Source organism: Neovison vison, chromosome 11 (assembly GCF_020171115.1).
Source record: "Neovison vison isolate M4711 chromosome 11, ASM_NN_V1, whole genome shotgun sequence".
In the NCBI taxonomy this organism is placed as follows: domain Eukaryota; kingdom Metazoa; phylum Chordata; class Mammalia; order Carnivora; family Mustelidae; genus Neogale; species Neogale vison.
The window spans coordinates 122386118-122406692 of record NC_058101.1 but is presented as its reverse complement, the minus strand read 5'-3'; the positions used below and the strand labels follow the sequence as shown (position 1 = coordinate 122406692).

Sequence of the window (20575 nt, the reverse complement as noted above, 5' to 3'; positions counted from 1 at the left end):
AGCTGAGCAGAGAGCCCAACGTGGGGCTCAATCCCAGAACCCTGGGATCATGACCCGAGCTGAAGGCAGAGGTTTTAACTCACTGAGCCACCCAGGCGCCCCAGACCCACCTACTTTAGAGGCCCGAGGAAATGTTTTAATTTTTTTTTTTAAATCAGAAGAAAAAAATTGAACTTTTTGGTAGAAGAAACTGTTTAATGTATAATATGAATATACTCATCTTTAAAGCAACACAGTCACAAAGTATAATTTCTACATTTTGAACACCTCACACTGTTGAATATAGACACTGTCTCTGCGGTTCCTTCCTAGGACAGGTTTCGAATACTTCCTCAACAGTCAGGGCCACATTATGACATCCATGGGCCCCTTGCTCCACATAAAAATATTAAAAATTATATTTTGTGACTGTGTTGCCTTAAAGAGAGAAGAGCATGTTGGTTTTCTAAGCCTTAAACTTTCTGTCTTCCTGCTGGCTTTGTCTTCTGGGTTTCTGTTCCCCACACTCATCCCACAGGACTGGCAGAGGACAAGAAAGATAAAACTCAATTAAATCCTGCCTGTGCTTTACTCGCGCTGTTTCGAGGGTGCTCAGAGGACAGGGACACTTCCAATTAGTTAGACAATTGTGTAGCTACCTGCATTTTCTCTACAATTGTGTTTGTACTAAAATTTAAAAGTTCTGAGTAAGTTTATAAAATACACAGATTATAAGGAACTTGGTGTCTGGCACTGTTAATGCAGAACAAAAAATTTTGTTTCTCATTTTGATAAATAAGGCAAATATTTTCTTACCTTGAAATAACTATTACTCTTGTGAATACTTAATGACACACAAACTGAAAGATAACATTACTTAAAACACGATTTTTGGATTAAAACAAAACTAGGTAAATAGACTGCTGTTTTCAAGACAGCTACACGTTGTGTCTCCTCATTCATTTACTTACTTTGGAGGTAAGGTTTCAATATCTCTTATTTCCCTGGTTGCTGTCATTGTAAATCCATCAATCACATAAAAATGCTCTTTACCAAAAAGAAGTAGCCCCTCACTGGTATCCAGCCCCTGGACTCGAGCACAGCGGTACATGTGCTGAATCTATGAAAAAAACCATAAATGTTTATTAACAGAGTTAACCAAAAAACTGATAGTTTCTTTTTTGATATAATGGAAACAAAATGTTTTTAAATATGGTTTTAATGGGCAAAACATCCCCTGAACAGGAAACCTGAGTTTAAGCATGTTAAAAAAGAATCAGCTAAAACTGACATCTGATTTGCAGTTGAGTCCAGTAAAAGCAGACAACCATTTTACTCACATCCATACACCAGCCTGTGCTTTTACCTATCTAACCCACTTCTCCCACTTTTCACATTACTAGCTGTGTGCCAGGGACGTGTGTACTAGGTTCCAGAGGCGATGAACGTGTTAGATAAGGAAGGAGACGGATACAATCAACAGGGCAGGAAAAAAAAAGAATTGAAGTGTGTATGTAAGGGGCTTAGGATTGTGCCCCTTGTGAGACAAGAATGAAAACAGTCAGGTCTGCTGAGTCTAACAAACCTGAGTGAATTCCCAATCCTGTCACTTAGTTATGGATTTAGCCAAATTTCTTAATTTTCTGGGCCTCTGTGTCTGTTTGTGAATTTCAGATATACAATGGTTTGTTGTGAGAGTTATTGAGATCATATATGTAAGCGTGTTAGAAGCTGTTGGCTATCGTCCCTTCCACACAGCTCAATTTTATCTTTTTCCACAGCAGCTCCTGGGTGGGGACTACGGCATTTGTCCCTCTTTGCTCCCAACCTGGGCTCCTGCTTGCCTGGCAGACTGCTATGCCATTGTAAAAAGCCTAATTTGGCAGAAGTTGTATTTTCCTCGTAGGAAGAAAGAGTTGCTAAGTCTCTCAATGTAAGTATTGTTCTCTTTCCAACAGGCAGGATTCAGTTCTTTCTTGCTTATAAACGATTTTTTGCTTAAACTCAGTTCGACATGAGTCAAGGAAAAAATATCAGCAACTAAACTAGAGCCAAACAAATGTCAAATAAATGTCAGTCTGAATACACTTCCTGCACTATTCAAACTTAAAGCAATTAGAGCAAAATCTGTACTCATGAGATTAAAAATTTAAAAAAATGGCAGCATTAGAAAACAGTAAAATTGCAAATGTAGTCAATTTTCATCACATCTGAATTACTTGAATAAAAAAAAGGTAGAATGTTACAGAAAAACATACTTTAAGAAATCATTGTAGTATATAAAATGTAGCATATACTACACTGTATATACAATGTATATACTACATTGTATATAGTCATATATACTACTCCATTGTAGTATAAAGTGCATGGACTGAATTTTCAAATGCTAAAAATATGATGCAGCCAGCATTCAGACTAAGAAACAGAACATTCCCAAGGAGCCTCTTTTGTGTTTCCTTCAGACCTAATGAACTTCTATAATTATATGATTTAAAAAAATTTTTCCATTCAAGATTAATTATGTTTTATAGTCAAACAGAATTTTTAAATTAAGCCCTAATTTCTGACTATATCTTCATGGGTAAGATTTCAAGGGTTACACTAAGACATAATACAAGAGGCAAAAAAAAAAATCCTTTAAAAAAGGTGCTACAACACATTAATTCCTTCCTTCATTTATTTATCCTTTTATCTACTCAAGAGATCTGGAGTAGATCTTTGAAATGCATGCATATATGCTTTGAAAAAGCATAAATCATAGTATCTTATCCTTTGAACATGAGTTATCAGAAGAGATCTGGAGAAGTGAAACTGTACCCAGTAGGAGTTCCTGGGATAGAGATTACACAAGCGATGCAGAGAGCGGCATTTTGACAGAAAATACAGTGAGTAAAGCAGAGAAAAGGAACAGCATTATGGATGTAGTGAACTGCGGGGCACACAGTGCTGTAGGGGCCTCGGTTTATAAGAGCCAATGATGTGAGCCCAAACGGGCGGGCAGAGGATAGGAGGTCCGGAGGCAAAGAGGAAGGTAGGGTAGTCTTCTGTGAGTGCAGGAGAACAGGGGCTTAAATACAAGCCTGAGGATGACAGCATAGATGGCCTGAAGCTGCTTGTCGATGACCAGAGGAGCTATGGAAGTGCAGAAAACTAGCACAAGGGTAGATGAATGACTGCGCTGTGTGCATGGGTTTGAAATAGAGAATGATGGCAAGAAATACGGTCTAATAAAGGGCACAGGGATAGAGTGAACCAGCTATCAAGTACTAACACTATATCTCATGAAGCTCTAGGCTGTCTAGTGTGTTCAGACAGGTCAGAAAACCCTGAAAATGGAAGAGGTAGAGTACTGAATCCAAATGGTTACTTACTATTTGCACTGTATGTCATTAGAGAGGGTAAAATATATATCTTGGGCCACCTGGTAAATATCCCATCAGTTAGTGTTGTGAAATGCAAACGCATTACTTCCACGGAGTCCTTACTTTTTAGAAGCACAGTACCTTTTCTCCTTCCTCCAGGAGGCGGAGTAGGGTGGCATTATCCGTTTTCTCCTCCTCCTCTATTGAGCTGCCTTCGGCAATCTGGTCTTGTAGTTGCTCCTGGCTCTCCTCATCTCCTCCATCAGGTGCAGACCGAGACCGTTTCAGAGGAGGCTTGACCAGACCTACAGGATCATAAGCATGAGAGCCATGTGACCTCATAAGGGCCATTTGGGAAGCAGTTTGGGTTCCTGCAGTCCCTCCTACACATTTCCAAATTGAGATAACTCTGGAAGGTACAGGTAGGCAGCACAGTGCAGTGCTGAATGACAAAGGTTCTAGAGTTAAACACTTGTGTGACCCAGGACAATTATCTGCCTCTCTGAACTTGTTTTCTCATCTATAAAACTGGAACAAAAACACTGTTTATCTTAGAGGATTGGGGAGGACTTAATGAGTTATTCATGCTTACCATCATGTTTAATAGTAAATGCTAAGTAAGTGTCAGATGATAAACAGAGCTTAGCATAATTAATGGTAAGAACAGTACTGCTTAGGGATAGGTGTCATTGAGTGAACACCACAAATAATCAATCACTATCAGAACCAAAATTAAAGACAGAAAGTTATAAATATGATTATAAGAGATCCCACCTACTTGGAGGGCCCATGAGGACTATTTCAAGACTTATGTCATAAGCAACAGTATAGTCAGTCTTAGATGCATGAAGGTGATCAAATCATCATGTCATAAAGAATAGAACTCTTTATTTTTTTTAAGTGTTTTTTTTTTAAGATTTTATTTATTTATTTGACAGAGAGAGATGACAAGCAGGCAGAGAGGCAGGCAGAGAGAGAGGGAAGCAGGCTCCCTGCTGAGCAGAGAGCCTGATGCGGAACTTGATCCCAAGACTCTGAGATCATGACCTGAGCCGAAGGCAGCGGCTTAACCCACTGAGCCATCCAGGTACCCAGGAATAGAACTCCTTAAAATACAGGATAGATCATTCAACTTGCAGATTAAGGAAATACTCTACTGTCTACATTTTGATAACTTTATTAATAATCACAGGAGGAGACAAAATAAGCAGCATTCAAAATACATTCTAAATGCCACATTTAATTAATATTCTCTAGTTGTTCCAAAAAACATCCTGTCACACCTACCAATGATAGTTGCTCTAAGAATTTTGAAAGAAGCATAACTCATAGTATCTTATCCTTTGAACATGAGTTACCAGAAGTTCTGCTTTGCCTTGAAAGAACCTTCTTTTCACATATGAAAGAGTATAATAAATAATCAAGAGACATCAAGTCCTGCCGGGAATATCCACAAGGGGAAAAAGCGCACAGGTACATTATCCTTTTTTTTTTTTTTAAAGTAAGCTCGATGCCCAGTGTGAGGCTTGAACTCACAACCCCCAGATTAAGAGTCATACGTTTACTGGGTTATGGACACTGGGGAGCCAGCCAGGAACCCCTATCATTGCATTATTTTTAGTAAATCAAAACTTCCAATTCTATGTCTAGCATAACACCTTACACAGCATAGTAGTGACACCAAATTTGTGGGTTTGTGTCAGTAGACATTAGGAAAATGGGGCCAAGACAACTGAAGTGCTTATGACCCAAACACAAGTCATCTGACTGTGAATTATACCTTTACTTGCTGGTACAATGTCAAGAAAGCTAGAAGACTACAAACCCACTCAACTATACAACTACTCAACTACTAAAAGTTTCAAGGATTCTATGAAAATATTAGATTGATAATGAAATGGTTAATAAGTTAGTCACCATGAGACAGAAAAGGAAAATTATAATAATAAGATAAATGGATCACAATTTTTGATGGTGTCTTTTGTTGACATGTTGTCATCATATACTATCAATTTTTTAATCGATGGGATCTGAAAGTAATTTGGAGGGGAGGGGGCTGGGGGGTTGGGTGAGCCTGGTGGTGGACCTTAAGAAGGGCACATACTGCATGGAGCACTGGGTGTGGTACATAAACAATTAATTTTTGGGACACTGAAAAGAAATATAATAAAATAAAATGAAAAAAAAAAGTTCTTCATTTATATTCCTAGGCTTTGTTTATAGAATATACCAAGGACTTTTGAATTTACCATGAATCAGAGGCTTAAAAGAGTTAAAAGACAATTGACTTACTTATTCAATATTGACTGAATCCCCATTTTGTGCTAGGCATGTGCCAAAACATAAAGTGAGAAGAAAGATGATCTCTGCCTCTGAAAAACTTGTAATTTAGAAAACATAAAGCAGTGAAAAATCACTGAAATTGCTATGATATGAGCAAATGCTATCTTTGAACAGGGCGGTGGGAAAAGGTTTCAGAGAAGGATAATGGGATATTTGACCAGTGTCTTCGAGGCTGGGTGGGGTTTGTTAGGCTCCACATCACGGAGAAGCTATAGGAAGAGGGCAGAGGGCACACATATGTAAAAGTACAGAATCAAAGGGGGGCCTGGGTGGCTCAGTTGTTGGTGTCTGCCTTTGGCTCGGGTCACGACCCCAGGGTCCTGGGATCAAGCCCTGCATCCCGCTCCCTGCTCAGTGGGAAGCCTTCCTCCCCTCTCTGTCAAATAAATAAAATCGTTATGTGGTATGTATATATATATATATATATATATATATATATATATATATATATATAGTGGAATACTATGCAGCCATCAAAAGAAATGAAATCTTGCCATTTGCAACGACATGGATGGAACTAGAGGGTATTATGTTGAGCGAAATAAGTCAATCGGAGAAAGACAACTATCCTATGGTCTCTCTGATGTGAGGAAGTAGAGAAGCAACGTGGGAGGTCTGGGGGGTAGGAAAAGAATAAATGAAACAAGATGGGATCGGGAGGGAGACAAACAATAAGAGACTCTCAATGTCACAAAACAAACTGAGGATTGTTGGGGGTAGGGGGCTATGGAGAGGGTGGTTGGGTTATGGACACTGGGGAGGGTATGTGCTATGGTGAGTGCTGTGAAGTGTATAAACCTGGCGATTCACAGTACCCCTGGGGCTAATAATATATTATATGTTTATAAAAATATTTGAAAAAAATTAAAAGAAAAAAAAATCTTAAAAAAGTCTGAATTCATCATCTCATGTATGTTTTACTAAGCTGTAAAGCAAAGATGTGGAACACTCTTCTTAACTGTTGTCTAACATGCGCTGGTAACACATTTAGCAGTTGTTTTAATTTTTACAAAATATTTATTTAGTTATTAAAAAAAAGTCACTGAGAATCCTGCCAAATGCAGTAAAAACATTATCAAGCCAAGAGGCACATTCCATCACTTGTAGGCAGTAAAGAGCCAGTGCCTTTAGTTCAGATCTAGAAATCAATCTTAAAGAGAGTGAAATTATAAAATACATATGGACACTTTTATCCACATAGTTGGCCCAACACTTTACAGCAGCTCATGTTTTCATGAAAACACAAATCTAACAAATGCTCCAAAGTGATTTTTACTTCCAAGGAAGAGGAAGGCTGACCTTTGACTTTGGCGATAGTGTCTTCGCCGTGCTCTGGTTCCTGCTGAGCGGCTTCACCTTCTGAACTCTCCACTATGGCATCCTGGACAATGGCTGGATTGCCAGAGGCTAGTCGCATGTAGTACTCTTTACTGTCATAACTTATGGCTCTTCTGTATCGAGCAGGTTTCTAAGAAATTACAGAACAAAAGGATTCAGATGATTATTTTCAAGAATTAAAATATAAGCTTCCCGGAGGAAGGTATGGTATCACGAATTCTTTATGTGTTACCTTCTCAAAGGGATTTTTTTAACAAACTGCGTTTATACACAGTAAAGCCACAGACTTTTGGGTTAAGTACCTCTATTTTTAAATTGCACTGATTCTTAAAACATACATATAAAAAAACAATATTAGCAGTTTTTCTTCCTGAAATAGACATAAATCATCTGTAGTCAAAAAACATTTTCACGTTAGTATCACATGGCCTCACTGATGTATTAGAAAACCTTCCTAGACAGTAAAGGGAACAGCCAGTGTTGGAGAACATCAAGGTGCAAGAGGATGTCTGGTTTGTGCCGAGCCTGGAACTTTGCTTCTACTCCAAATAAAGTATGTAGTCAGGCGTAAAGGCAATCCATTTAGTTGGAATCATCTGTGCCAGTATTTACCTTAGACACCTGGAGGTAAAGATTCAGAACTGCACTGTTCTTCCCCATGTTCCCAGTTCTTACTAAAACTCCAAAAATGGCCCAGACCTTCCCCAAGTTCTGACCCAACATGGAATCAACCAGCTTCAGGCCAGATGGAGCTCTCTGCTGGGCCTGCTCCTCCAAGCTGTTATCTTCAATTTGCTAAAACATTCCTGTTGTTTACTGTGTAAAATAATATGCTCCATAAACTTTCTAACGAAATTAGTATATTAAGAACAATATAAGTCTATCTTGAAGAAGAAATTTATTATCTAGAAATATTAGAAAAGATCTGATATTTTTGCATATGATATAAGAGCATTTCTTTTTCAGAATTAATATTTATCCTAAAAATACAGTCTCTAGCTAATCTAAACCTTCCCCCCCCCCTCGAAAACCATAACATAATGAAATAAACAAGTACTAGGGACACCTGGGTGGCCCAGTCAGTTAAGCATCTGCTTTCGGCTCAGGTTGTGATCCCAGGGTCCTGGGATGGAGCCCCGCAGGGAGCCTGCTTCTCCCTCTGCCTGCTGCTCCCCTGCATGTGCACTTGCTTGCTCTCTCTGACAAATAAATAAATAAACACTTCATTAAAAAAAAAAAGTTAAAAAAAGATGGGGCTTGAAATATGCTTTAGAACCCTTTTTAGGGGTTCTAGGTAGCTCAGTCGGGTGAGTGCCCAACTCTTGGTTTAGGCTCAGGTTATGATTCCATGGGTCTTGAGATGGAGCCCTGCCTGTCAGGCTCTGTGCTCATTGGGGAGTCTGCTTGAGATTTTTTTCCCTCTTCTTTTTCCTCTGCCCCTCTCCTTGCTCACACTCATGGTCTCTCTCTCTCTCTAAAATAAGTAAATTTAAAACAAAAAACAAAAAACAACAAACAACGTTCACTTTCTAAACATTATTTCACTGTTCCTTCCCGATGAATAAGAACAGCTGATTAAAAATACCCTGTGGGTCTACTCTTCAACTCAAGTAGTCTATATGTATTATCCACCACAATGCTTATTTCAACGAACGATTTCCAACTCAAGTGGAAAACAAATATTCCTTGTTGGAATGTTTAGACTGAAACATTGAACCTATTTTGAGATAAAAAGCTACCTAACTGAAGTCACACTGCCCTTCTTTTAAATTCAGGCCCAGAGTCAGGGAATCGAGAGAGCTGCAAGCTAACAGGAATGATATATAATATAGGAAAGTATTAAAATGAGGTAAAATGATACTACAATGATGGAAGGACCAATCTGATGAGCGAACTAATAAGAATATTATAATATCTTTTAAATGAAAAAAAGGTAGTAAACTTTGTACACCAAACCAATTCTTCTATGTAAGGTATTGCAATTATCTTCAACTCAAAATTGCTCATTTTTAAAATGATGAAAGCATAGTTAGTGATGGGCAAGACAACAAATTAACAGATGTGGGGCTTGACTACTGACTTCAGCTTGGCACTATGTGTTTTTCACTAAATATTTGGAGGTATATTTCTGCATTCTAAAGAAGTACTTTTTTTTTTAACTGAATTATGTACTGAATCTTTCTGGAAAAAGAAAACAATTGTAAATTTTTTAACTAATTAAAAAAAGTTAAAATTCTATTTTAAAAAGTGATCTACATATGCCCTTAATTTTCTTTAGTTCCTTCTAATTGAAAAAATAATTTTTAAAAGAGAGGATACTCCTTGCATTCCCAAGATACACACTGTTTAGTATGTGGAAGAATTAAACGAGCAAGTGAAAAAAAAAGTTGAGGGTGTCAGGCTGCCCATTACTAACATGCATCAGAGCTTGTTAGTTTATATGTGAAGTGATACACATTTTACGGTGAGAGCAGTGAACACTCAGCCTGTTAGTGAGGGGCACACAGGCCCTAAGAAGCTAATTAGAACAAAGCCGAGAAAGACTAGAATATCTCTCAGCATGAAAGACACCAACTTTTCAACTCGAAGGAATTTACAGGAAGAACAAATTGAACATCAATCTTTTACGTTAGTCTAGTCTACCATGCACTAAAAAAACAAAAACAAAACAAAGAAAACTGCAAGTATTTTGTATTATCTTACAGTAATTTGTGTTTTACCTTTTGAGGAATGATATCATCAGGTGTCTCGGGCTGTTTACTTGGGACCTCAGACTGAAAACAGGGTATTAAGTACAGATACATCAGAAAAAAAAAAAAACAAAAAAAACCACCAAACCAAAACAAAACAAAACACAGCAACATAAATAACACCACAAAAATAAAATTTTCTTGAGGACTATATGAAATATGGAAGATGCGCACACTCAAAGAAAAGTAACATGATACCCTAAGTTGTTTGAAATAATCACTTAGCAACTGGTCATTATTTTTTCTTATTATCAAAAGTAGTTTTAAAGCAGAAACTACACTAGACTTCTCAAGGCTACTGAACAGGACTAACTTAAAAATCACAGACAAAACTTCAGCACAGGTGGTCAGTGTAATGGATGATTGACAGGCAACTCTATACAGCTTCAAAAGGAAAAAACTGAAAACTGGATAATAGAATCTAATGCCAGCTATTGCCTTCCACCTACCTTTCACTGTGCTTATCCCTGCATCTCTTTTGTAACAGAAGCGGCTGGTTCATACCATTACCAAAACCCCGTAGCACAGAAATCACAAGGTGCTTATTAGTGAAAAAAAATCCTTCCCTAAAAGCCCAATGGCCTACTTCCTTGACTACTTCCATAGCCATAACCCCAGAAGGGCTGAAAGCAGAAGGGAGACGGGGTCATCAGCCTCCAGATCAAAAGTTTTTGTAAAAATTACTTTGAAATATTAAGTGGTAGCTTGATATTTTATTCAGAGAATAAAATCTCAGTTAATGAGAAGGCAACTTCTGTTGAGCTGTTGTACATGGCTTATACATGTAAACATACACAGATAGCTACATAGAGACAATAACACACCCAAGAACTACTTCCAATTTTTCTTCCTTCTCACAGTTTTATCTGGAGATGACATTTAGTACTTTTCCCCACAGTAAACATGCATCGACAAAATGATTTCACAAATGTTTCCTGCTGGGCTAAACAAACACAGGACTACTGGCATCCTTTCAAATACTTCACATATTTTAATAAATGTTTCTCTTTAAAGGCAAACTTTTAAAAACATACCTTGCAATCAAGAATAACCTTTAAAATATACATCTATGTTCTCTTTCTTGGTAGGAGTTTTGGCTATACCAGTATAAAATACACATATGTGAACACATGATGGTACACTTACGATTTGTGTATTTCAATGTATGTAAAATTTACATAAATAAAAAAAGAATTATAAACAAAAACTCAACTCTAATTAATGATATGTCGAAGTGTTAAGGAGTGAAGGGTACTGATTCTGCAACTTTCTCTGGAATTCATTAAAAAAAGAAACTAACTCCAAAATAGATTGTTGGATGCGTGATAGACCAATATAGCAAAATGGACCCATTACTATTGTCGAATGCAATTTTAATGTCCACTATTTACCTTCAACCAGAATGTGGGCAGGGTCTGACATGCAGCATACAGCACAGTGCTAGTTTAATACATACTTACTCACTGATTCACTGACTAAGGCTCTTATTTTGCTACAAGGCAAAGCATTCAACCCATAGTATAGAGATATGCTATAACAATAACTTTGGTATTATCATTGCTCTCTTTTACTTAAATTTTTTTTTTAAAGATTTTATTTATTTATCAGAGAGAGAGAGGGGGAGAGAGCGAGCACAGGCAGACAGAATGGCAGGCAGAGGCAGAGGGAGAAGCAGGCTCCCCGCCAAGCAAGGAGCCGGATGTGGGACTTGATCCCAAGACGCCGGGATCATGACCTGAGCCGAAGGCAGCTGCCCAACCAACTGAGCCACCCAGGCGTCCCAACTTAAAATTTTTAAACTAATTATTGTAATTATGTTCACATAGAAATCTTAAATTTTCAAAGTCAGAATTTCTAGAAAATAATTCTTTACTCATTTTTCTTCAAATTTTTCTATAATGTTGGCAATGGAATTTCCTGAATGAGCTGCTTAGATTCTAAGAGTCCTGTGACATCTCTATATTACATAAAAAATGTATGTGGAGGCAGCCACAGGAGACTCCCTTAATTAGAAAAGGAAACTCCAAGCAAGTCAATTACTCTTTTGTCCTAAGCAGCCCAAAATTAAAAGGTAGACACAGTACGGTCTTAACCCCAATGTATTTGCAAACAATAGTAAATTTGTTTGAGATTATTACTCCATGAAAATAAAGTCATGAAAATAAGGGGGGGGGTCACAAAATTAAAACCTGGTTTTTGTATCTAAATAAGATTTTTTTTAATGGAAAAATATGGAATCTCATTCTTCCATAGGATTCATAGCAATGAGACAACTGTTTAAAAGCCACTGGATTTTATATTTTCATCATTCTTGAGGCGGCTCACACCTTAACAATAACTACAACTGACATTACCAGTTAAAATATAAAATTACGGTGCAATTTAGCATAGCTGTTTTAGTTATGGAAATTAACCCCAAGGAAAGTCACTGTACAGAGAGGAATCATTTTCATGTGAGAATAGATGTTTCCATATGTACCTAATTATTCTCATGACAAAAATTATTACTCTTACTTTTATTAAAATAATTTTAGTAGATAAACTGTGAAAACTCTTAAGTCCGAGGCAAATGAGACTCTAAAAGAACATTCTATATTCTATAAACATCCAATTTAAAAATCAAGAAACAGGGGTGCCTGAGCGGCTCAGTGGTTTAAGCCTTGGTCTTCAGCTCTGGTCGTGATCCCAGGGTTCTGGGATCAAGCCCCACATCGGGCTCTCTGCTCAGTGGGAGCCTGCTTCCCCCTCTCTGCCTGCTTCTCTGCCTACTTGTGATCTCTGTCAAAAAAATAAATAAAATCTTTTTTAAAAAAAATCAAGAAACGAAGTTCAAAACTTAGAGCAAGTAAGCTATCCTGTATACAATGTGTAACAATATCAAGGTTTAGGAAATAAAACTTGAATGACTAGAGGGAAAAAAAGTCAGTTAATTCATTTCTAACACATCAAAGATTTTAAAACAAGAAAAAAAATTTAATCATCACTATATTCTTTAATCAAAAGAACTAAAAATTTAAATGCCACTTAGAACAGTATTATTCTTACAAAGGCAAAAGATTAGTCAATTGACCTTGCTCAGATAAAGTCTGCTTTACCTAGCAAGAAGAGGCTTCCAAAGTAATTTTTAGGTTGGCACATACCTCATACATTGCAAAAAGTACTGACTCTATTTTATAAACATGCAGGCAAGGAAGGCAACACATTTATGAGAATGGAAATGGAAGAACTGGGAGGCAATGTGGAATACTGTTTGGGATAGAGGTAGATTTTCTATAGAGTTAATAAAGCTTAAACTTCAATAGCCTTCACTTCCCATGGGATCCTTTCAAAACCCTGGAAAGAGGCGCCTGGGTAATTTCATATTCATAAATTTATGCCCTTTTTCTTGTAGAGCCCTCTGCCAAGTTACAAACTTTAGGACCAAATTTTGTAATTTGGCTCTAGTCCCATTTAGTGGAAAAATTTCAGAATTAGGAAAATTCTACAGAATGCTAAATGGGAAAGCAATGAAAAAAGTCTATAACTTCAGGAGAAAGAGTGCTGGTAGTCCATTCACTCAACATTTATTAAGTTCTTAATAATCTGTTAGCATTACAGAGACAACACCTAGTATATTGTTTCTTTCTGTCTGGAAGAAACTCACTGTCCACCAATAAGGTCACAAAACCACCAAAGGCTGGAATCGCTTCTTTTCCAAAAGTGATTCAACTGCTAAGGAACTCTCATCCTATATACTCATTATATCATACTCTGCTACTTAGAAGCTGCTCCTGGACCTTTCTCTAGGTTTTGATTCCTCATCTGTAAAATCAGGAAAACAGTGTTAGCATCACACTCATTGTGCTTTGTATCTGCTCTTCTTGTTTGATGTGATGAAAGAAGTCAGTAGGAGAGCAGTTGCTTCTACTTTGGGGAATTTTCTTTATGGTCAACATTGCCAGAGTGCATAATCCACAAAATAAAAGTGGACGTTTAATGGCATGTCAAATTAAAAGTATTCTGAACTGGCAAGACCAAAATAATTAGTCATCCAGAAAATTTCATCACAGAACATCAACCTTGACTCGTGCATGAACTAAGCCACATAAAGTCCACATTCTGTAACTGTCTCCCCTTCCCACCCCCTCTTTCCTTTTTTGTTAATGTATCTCCAGCATTTCTTGACTGCCTTGTATTTCCCAATATGTAACCCATCTGGTTAAAAAATAAGCTCCATATGGTACACACTTATTTCTGAGACTGTCTGTTTAGATTTTTCAGGCTGCTGAATGCTTTTGCTTATGTAAAATGCTAATAATACTAAGGTTGTAAGTGTGAACCCCAAATAGGTTATTTTGTTTTTATCTGATACAGAAGTTTAAATATACTTTTATAAAGTGAATGGCACGGTTATAAAAAAAGGAATAAACAATATAAAAATATTATAGTTATATAAGTAAAAAATATGCCTCAGTTAAATAAAAACACTCAAAAGTGTATGCCTCAGTTAAATAAAAATAGTGAGTTGGTCACATTTCTAGGAGAGCATATATATTCATCTTATATTTTAGTATTCTTGAATGGATTCAATTTATATGATTGCTGACTCAATAAGAAATATTTTATCAAATTGTTATCGGCTTAAAGTATTTATTTGGGGGAAAAAAAGGTTAAGAATTAGAGACTGCCCTGCTGGTTTACTCTAACAAAGGCAGGCACTAGTAGAGGCTGCAAGGTATGGGTGGATTAATTTTTTTTTCCATAGTGCAGTAGTACTAGAAATTATGGTGCTTTGAGTTAGAGTTGTACCATGTATGGCGTTCTGGACAGAATGGAATAGCTTTGAGCAAAGTGAAACTTAGGAAGCTATTGTGAAAAATCTTAGATAACTATGTATTAGCAGCTCTAAGATCGATACTCAAAGAAGTATCAGGACAGAAGTGAAATCACTGACCACAAAGTAAATACAGCCAGGGTTCTGGCAGAAAGAGACGAGACACAGAACAATGCAAACTGCCCTCACATCATAGAATCCAAACTATTTATTAGAAGATCCATGTTCCAAGCCTCTTTTATAAATCTCCGTTTCTTCCATTGTTGACAAAATCAAATATGAAGTCAAGAATGTGAAAGTATTTAAAACCCAAGAAGGGTTTGAAAGAAAGTTTTTAAATGAAGTATTATAAAACTTCTACAGCGGGCAAGGGTTCAAACACTAAAAAGTTCAAACTTTATGACCTCACAGATCCTAAAATCCTATTAACCAAACATCCAAGGACAGGCCTTCTTCAGCAGATGATTCTGTGCAGTGATCCAGGTTTCCAAGTGGGTTTAGGAGTTTCTACTGGATTGATTTTAGAGGCAGCTGAACACTAAAGTGAAACTAAGCGTGGGATATACTACCTTGAGAGATACTCAGTCACCTTCCTGTCTTCATGAAGCATAGTTGGTCAGATGCTTGGGAAGGAGGAGAATCTTAGAATATATTTCTCTAGACTACATTTTTTAAAAGTTATAATACTAATTAAAAAAAATTTAACTGATGCCTCAAAAAAATCTAAATGATGTTCAAGGAAGACGAAAGAGTTTCATTTATCAAGAAGGAGTACAGATTTTTAAAAAGTCACAACACAGTGGTCTAAGAATCAAGGATTCTCTAGAACTGTCCTGGTTCAATATAGCAGCCACTACCCATGTGAAATGTGGCCAGTCGGGACGGAGACGTGCTGTTACTGTGAAATACAGACTGCATTTCAAACACAAGGTACAAAAAACAATGTAAAATACTTCATCAATAATGTCTCTGTAACTAATTAAACATTAAAATGATAGTAATAGGAGGCTGGATGAGATGACCAGTGAGACCCCCTTTGAACTCCCAAAGCTGTGATTCTACGACAAACATGAGTTTTCTAAGGACAAAAGTAATCTTCATTTTGGAGGCAGAGGATTATTATTGGACACCGAAGAGTTGAATTACTACTTAGAAATATTATGAGGATGTTCAGAATTAAATTCGGCAGAGTTTTATACTCTTGTGTTTTCTCTTTTGAACTTGTAGTGGCTTTATTGGCAGAGTCTATCTTCCTAAACTTAAAAACACGATTCCTAGACCATCAGCAACTTAGATCTTGGTCATGTGCAAGTCTGAATTAAGACTTTGGGGAAGGGGGACTTATCTGAATAAAGGAAACTTATTGGCAAATGCTGTGCTTTAAACCTGTGGAATCAGTGAAGACGTTTCTTAACACACAGAGAAAGATCCACATACTCAGGCGATTATTCTTTAGCTCTCTTCTGTGTTTCTTCCAAGAACACTGCTTATGCCAATATCTATTTACTTAACTTCACTTACAGCAGCGTCTGGCACAAAATAAGCACCATGTAAGTGCTTTACTAATGTTAACCAATCTAATCCTAACAGCTTTTGAGACAGAGCTGTCTTTTTCTCCCCGTTAGGCAGGAGGGAACAGGAACCTAAAGTGGCCCAGTGGCCTGTCCCGGGCCACCCAGCGAGTGAAGGGGCAGAGCCTGGGCTCCACTGTGGTCGCGTGGCTCCACAGGCTTGAAGCTCTAGCCCTTCTCTTGATGTCTCCCCGCCGCGTCATCGCTGCCTCCCACCACCACCGCCACCCTGCCTGATGAACTGAATACAGCTTAATGAGTTTGCTAACTTAGATACTTTCAGTAACTGACCTAAAAGAAAGATGCCTGCCAAGAGGAAGAGACCGCTAAAGAGCCATCACAAACATTCAATTCCGCATACTCACCGCCACATTTGCCTCTTGCTCCATCTCTGGCACGTAAGGGTAATGGTTATAAAACATATCATTTCGCACCATTTTTTTCCTCATTCTGCAGGGCCCTTCTGTCATCTCCAACATCCATTTGTCTAGATGGGAGCCGATGGGGGGGCCCCACAACCCTCGCTCCCGCAACAGTTCGTACTCGATTTGGCACCACTCTTCTGTCACGTACTTCAGGGCATTTTGCTGACGCTAAGGGGAGGGAGTCCAGGTTGTTTTTCAAGCAAAAGGAGGAGGAATAATCAAAAGTCTACAAATAACTTAAAGCCAAGTTAATATTTGCAAACAAAACGAGTGCATATCATTTCAGTCATATCATTTCAGTCAATATTATAAAAGTAAAATTATATTTATTTATGGTTACAGGGGCCTACGAATTCTGTGAGAAGGTGTGATTTTTTGTGGGGGCCCAAGTGCTTAACACCAAATAAATGACAGGTACAAGGGCAAGGGTGCGGTACACTTGAACAAAGGACACTGAAGCAAGGACCTGGAAATATTACTTATGAACATACACTGCAATGCTTAGTCCAGTGTAAGTCAATAGATAAACATGGTAATTTAAGGATGACTCTCTCCCTCCCATCCCCAGTCACAAAACAAGTACTTGAACATGCACAGGAGAAGATCTAGTCAATCAGAACAAGAAATACTGCCAGTGTACTGGCTTACTCGTCAGCTTGGTAACATTTGCCAGGATTTTAGGTAAAGAATATAAACATGCAGCTCTGATAAAGTACTTGATGTTCATATAAAAATGAAAGAAAAACCATTTTCAACTGATTACTGGGATAGATCTAAACCATTTTACTAAAATGAAAATTTATGAACTGGTACAACTCCTGGCTATTTATCAAGATGTACAGCAATTTAGCAGATGATTATAAATTGGACTACCTTATCTAATGTTTCATAGAACATAAGTATATAATATCAATCTAAGAATAAAATCTCTTTATATAGTGAATATTACTGAATGAATAATCTTGAAATTACATGATATCACAGTAGTACTTACATGTTCGGGGGGAGAGGGAAGGAGGTGAATCCCCTATAACAACTAGCTAGTGTATGCCCATAAAATATTAGCAGTTAATCATTCAGAAACCTTCAATAGATCTAAATCAGCCACTTTGGAAATAAAATATTTAGGATAATAATGAATTCACCAAGAGGATTTCACTGAATTTATTTCTTACCAACATAAACACCCAGTGCCTATAATAAAAAATTATTTAGATTTAATTTTTTTTAATTTTGAGAGACTTTCAGAGACTTGGATGCATATTTTCACAGTCTCCTTGTTAAGTCCAAAAGAGAGGGATTTTCTATTTTAATATTTATTAGGAACAACCCATGCAGTATGTATGTCAGTAGTTAATGTCGATGGAATTCGGTTGTACTGATTTTCAGTTTGTTGTTTTTTAAATGCCATCTGCCTCTAGGAAGTTCAGATTTTTCTATCTTAAAACTAGTGACCAAAGTAGCCATTGGCAGCAATAATTAAAAACATCTTCTGACGATGAATGCAGTTCAGCAACTTACTCTTAAAAGCGGTAAAAAAGTATCATGAGAGAGTTCTTTCTCAAAAGAAACCTTTATTGTGGTTATGAATTCTTACCTCCTGATATTCCTTATATTGTGTCTCTACTAAGTCACGGACAACAGCAATATGTGTAAACATCCACTGAGAAATCTCCTAACAATGGATGGAAAAAGAGTCTTAGTGTTTCATGGATTTTCCTAGAAAAATGTTAACTAGCCTTAAAGTAATGCCAAGTAAATTTATTAAAATTTCATTAAAGATACAACTATAAGATAAAACAAACAAAACAAAAAACTCCTAAAGATTAATTATGTGATGAATCTAGAGGAGGCTTTTGTGCTGGACAGAGATCCACATGCTTTCTCCCCCATCTCTATGCTCCTTCCAGAATGGGCTGGCTCCCACAGCTTCTGAGAGTGCCATCAGCACCACTGGGGATCAACTCAGATGCAGAGAACGGCCAGGAAACCCCAAACCCAATGGCTGGATGATTTGGAGTTAAACAGGTTCAGCCATTTCAGCTCAGCACATGTCAACTATGAAAGGCCATTTTGGCCCCAAAGTTCCACTTAGGTCAGTTGAGCCTAGACCTGCCTTGTAACCTGGTATTTCCCTGTGACCAATCCTGCTTCCTTTCTTACCCTTCACAAATACAGACCACAAGGGCGCCTGTAAAAATCATCCTGCACCAAACACCCTCTCAGTGTGCTTCCTAGGGAATCCAACCTGACATAGGGAATGAATGATATACAGTTTCTCTCAGACCCTTCTCACTGCTGCCACTAAGATTCCAGGATGGCAAAGGAAGTATGATGGGGGAGAAATTAATGGAGGTAGATGAGTTTTAAAAAATCAATCACAATATATATGACAAAATTATAAAAATAAAAAAACCATTTTATGCTGGTACTGCTTTAAAATTTATATACTGGTTAGCAACAAAATTATTGAAAGTTTGAAAAAACTGGGGGAAAAAAATAACCCACTGTATGGTCACGAATCAATAATCTGAATCTCCTGTCCAGTTATGAAGTGGGTCTGCATACACAAGACTCACAATGCAATTTCGTCATAATAAATTGGGAGAAGTTTCCATTACCTGGGTTATTTTTTTATCTCTTCTAAAAGCAAAAATGCAGAAAAGTTCCACTTCAAATCATGTGCTTATACAGGTTAAGTGTGTTATATAAAACACTACAAGTAAATCTTGAAATAAAGATTTCTAATAATATATCGATGAAACCAAACAATGTACCTGGGTGGAAAGACTGTGTTTATTAAGACCACTTTCCTTTCGATTCCTTCTTGATCCTGTTAACTTGGAAAGACCAAAGCCACTGCTGACACGGGACAATTTGGATTGTGTGGTGGGCACTAAAGCTTCTCCTCGACTTATGCATTTCTTTTCATGGGCTATGAAATCAAAATTAGATTACTTTAAAATTTCTCCATGTATTTATTTGTCTTACTTTTAACATTTCTGCATCCAGGATACACATCACAATTCTGTAGTCATCAAAAGCAGTTTACATTATAGACACAGACATTCTCTTAGATATTTCACATTTACTTGCTGGTGATCTTGTACTAGCATTATCTGCTTGGCAATTATTATACTAGCTGAACTGATGTGTTTGAAACTTCACAGCTCTACAGTAAACGCAAACTTATTTTAACTGTTCAGTTTCTAAGTTAATAACAATTCACAACTCCCCATCTAAAATATTTGGTGCTGTATATACTCAGGAATTTAGAAGGTTTTGGATTTTATAAGGTGATATGGTACATAACTGTATAGTATATAATACTGAGGGTCAATGGCAGTAAACCATAACTGAACAGGTAATATTTCTGCAGCAAAATGTGTGAATATTTACAGTAAGTAGGATAAATATAGATTAGGTTTTTCAACAAGTGATTTTTGGGCACCAAATTCATGAAAAAACCTTAGGTTTTTAGGGCTTTTTGAATTTCAGAATTACAGAGAACGGATTATGGATTCATAACCAAGATGGTGACCAGGGACTGCATCTGTGAGCAATGCATTATCTTCCAAATTCATAGATGCCAGACGTGTAACATATTTTAGATTAAAAAAGAAAAATCTGAGAAGAAATGCCAAATCTCAACATAGTCATTCTAGAATGAGTGTTGCTTTTCACTTCTGCTGCCGTCATGACATCCTCTGGGGAAGTTTTTAATTATGTATCTAAAGTGCACCCACAGACTCAGATGCATGTAAATCTGTTAGTCACATGATCTTTGAGGCCTCTCTTACCCAAATGATTCTGCCAGCACTTTAAACCAGCTTCTTCAATGAGCGGCCTTGCTACAGCTATGTCCACGTGACCCCTTTCATTCACAGGTAGGGTGACTTTGAAAAGTTCCTCCAAGGCTTGCTTCTTACTATGAATTAATTCAGTCCAAACTCTGTTGACAGCTTTTATGAGAAGCTGACGCCCTAGGAAA

General features: G+C 37.3%; 1 protein-coding gene across 5 annotated transcripts in view; it reads right to left on the bottom strand.

Annotated features, from left to right (window-relative positions):
- WDFY3 (WD repeat and FYVE domain containing 3) overlaps nt 1-20575 on the bottom strand; it is a 276729-nt gene that overhangs the window by 39632 nt on the left and 216522 nt on the right. For 4 of the 5 annotated variants that reach the window (XM_044224616.1, XM_044224613.1, XM_044224614.1 and 1 more), the window contains 8 exons: nt 20385-20567; nt 19362-19519; nt 18182-18259; nt 16525-16752; nt 9746-9799; nt 6987-7155; nt 3486-3649; nt 951-1099 (listed from right to left, as the gene is read on the bottom strand). In XM_044224616.1, coding sequence (XP_044080551.1) covers nt 951-1099; nt 3486-3649; nt 6987-7155; nt 9746-9799; nt 16525-16752; nt 18182-18259; nt 19362-19519; nt 20385-20567 — 1183 coding nt within the window. The remainder of the gene's footprint in view (nt 1-950; nt 1100-3485; nt 3650-6986; nt 7156-9745; nt 9800-16524; nt 16753-18181; nt 18260-19361; nt 19520-20384; nt 20568-20575) is intronic. The other variant, XM_044224612.1, reaches the window with a different exon arrangement.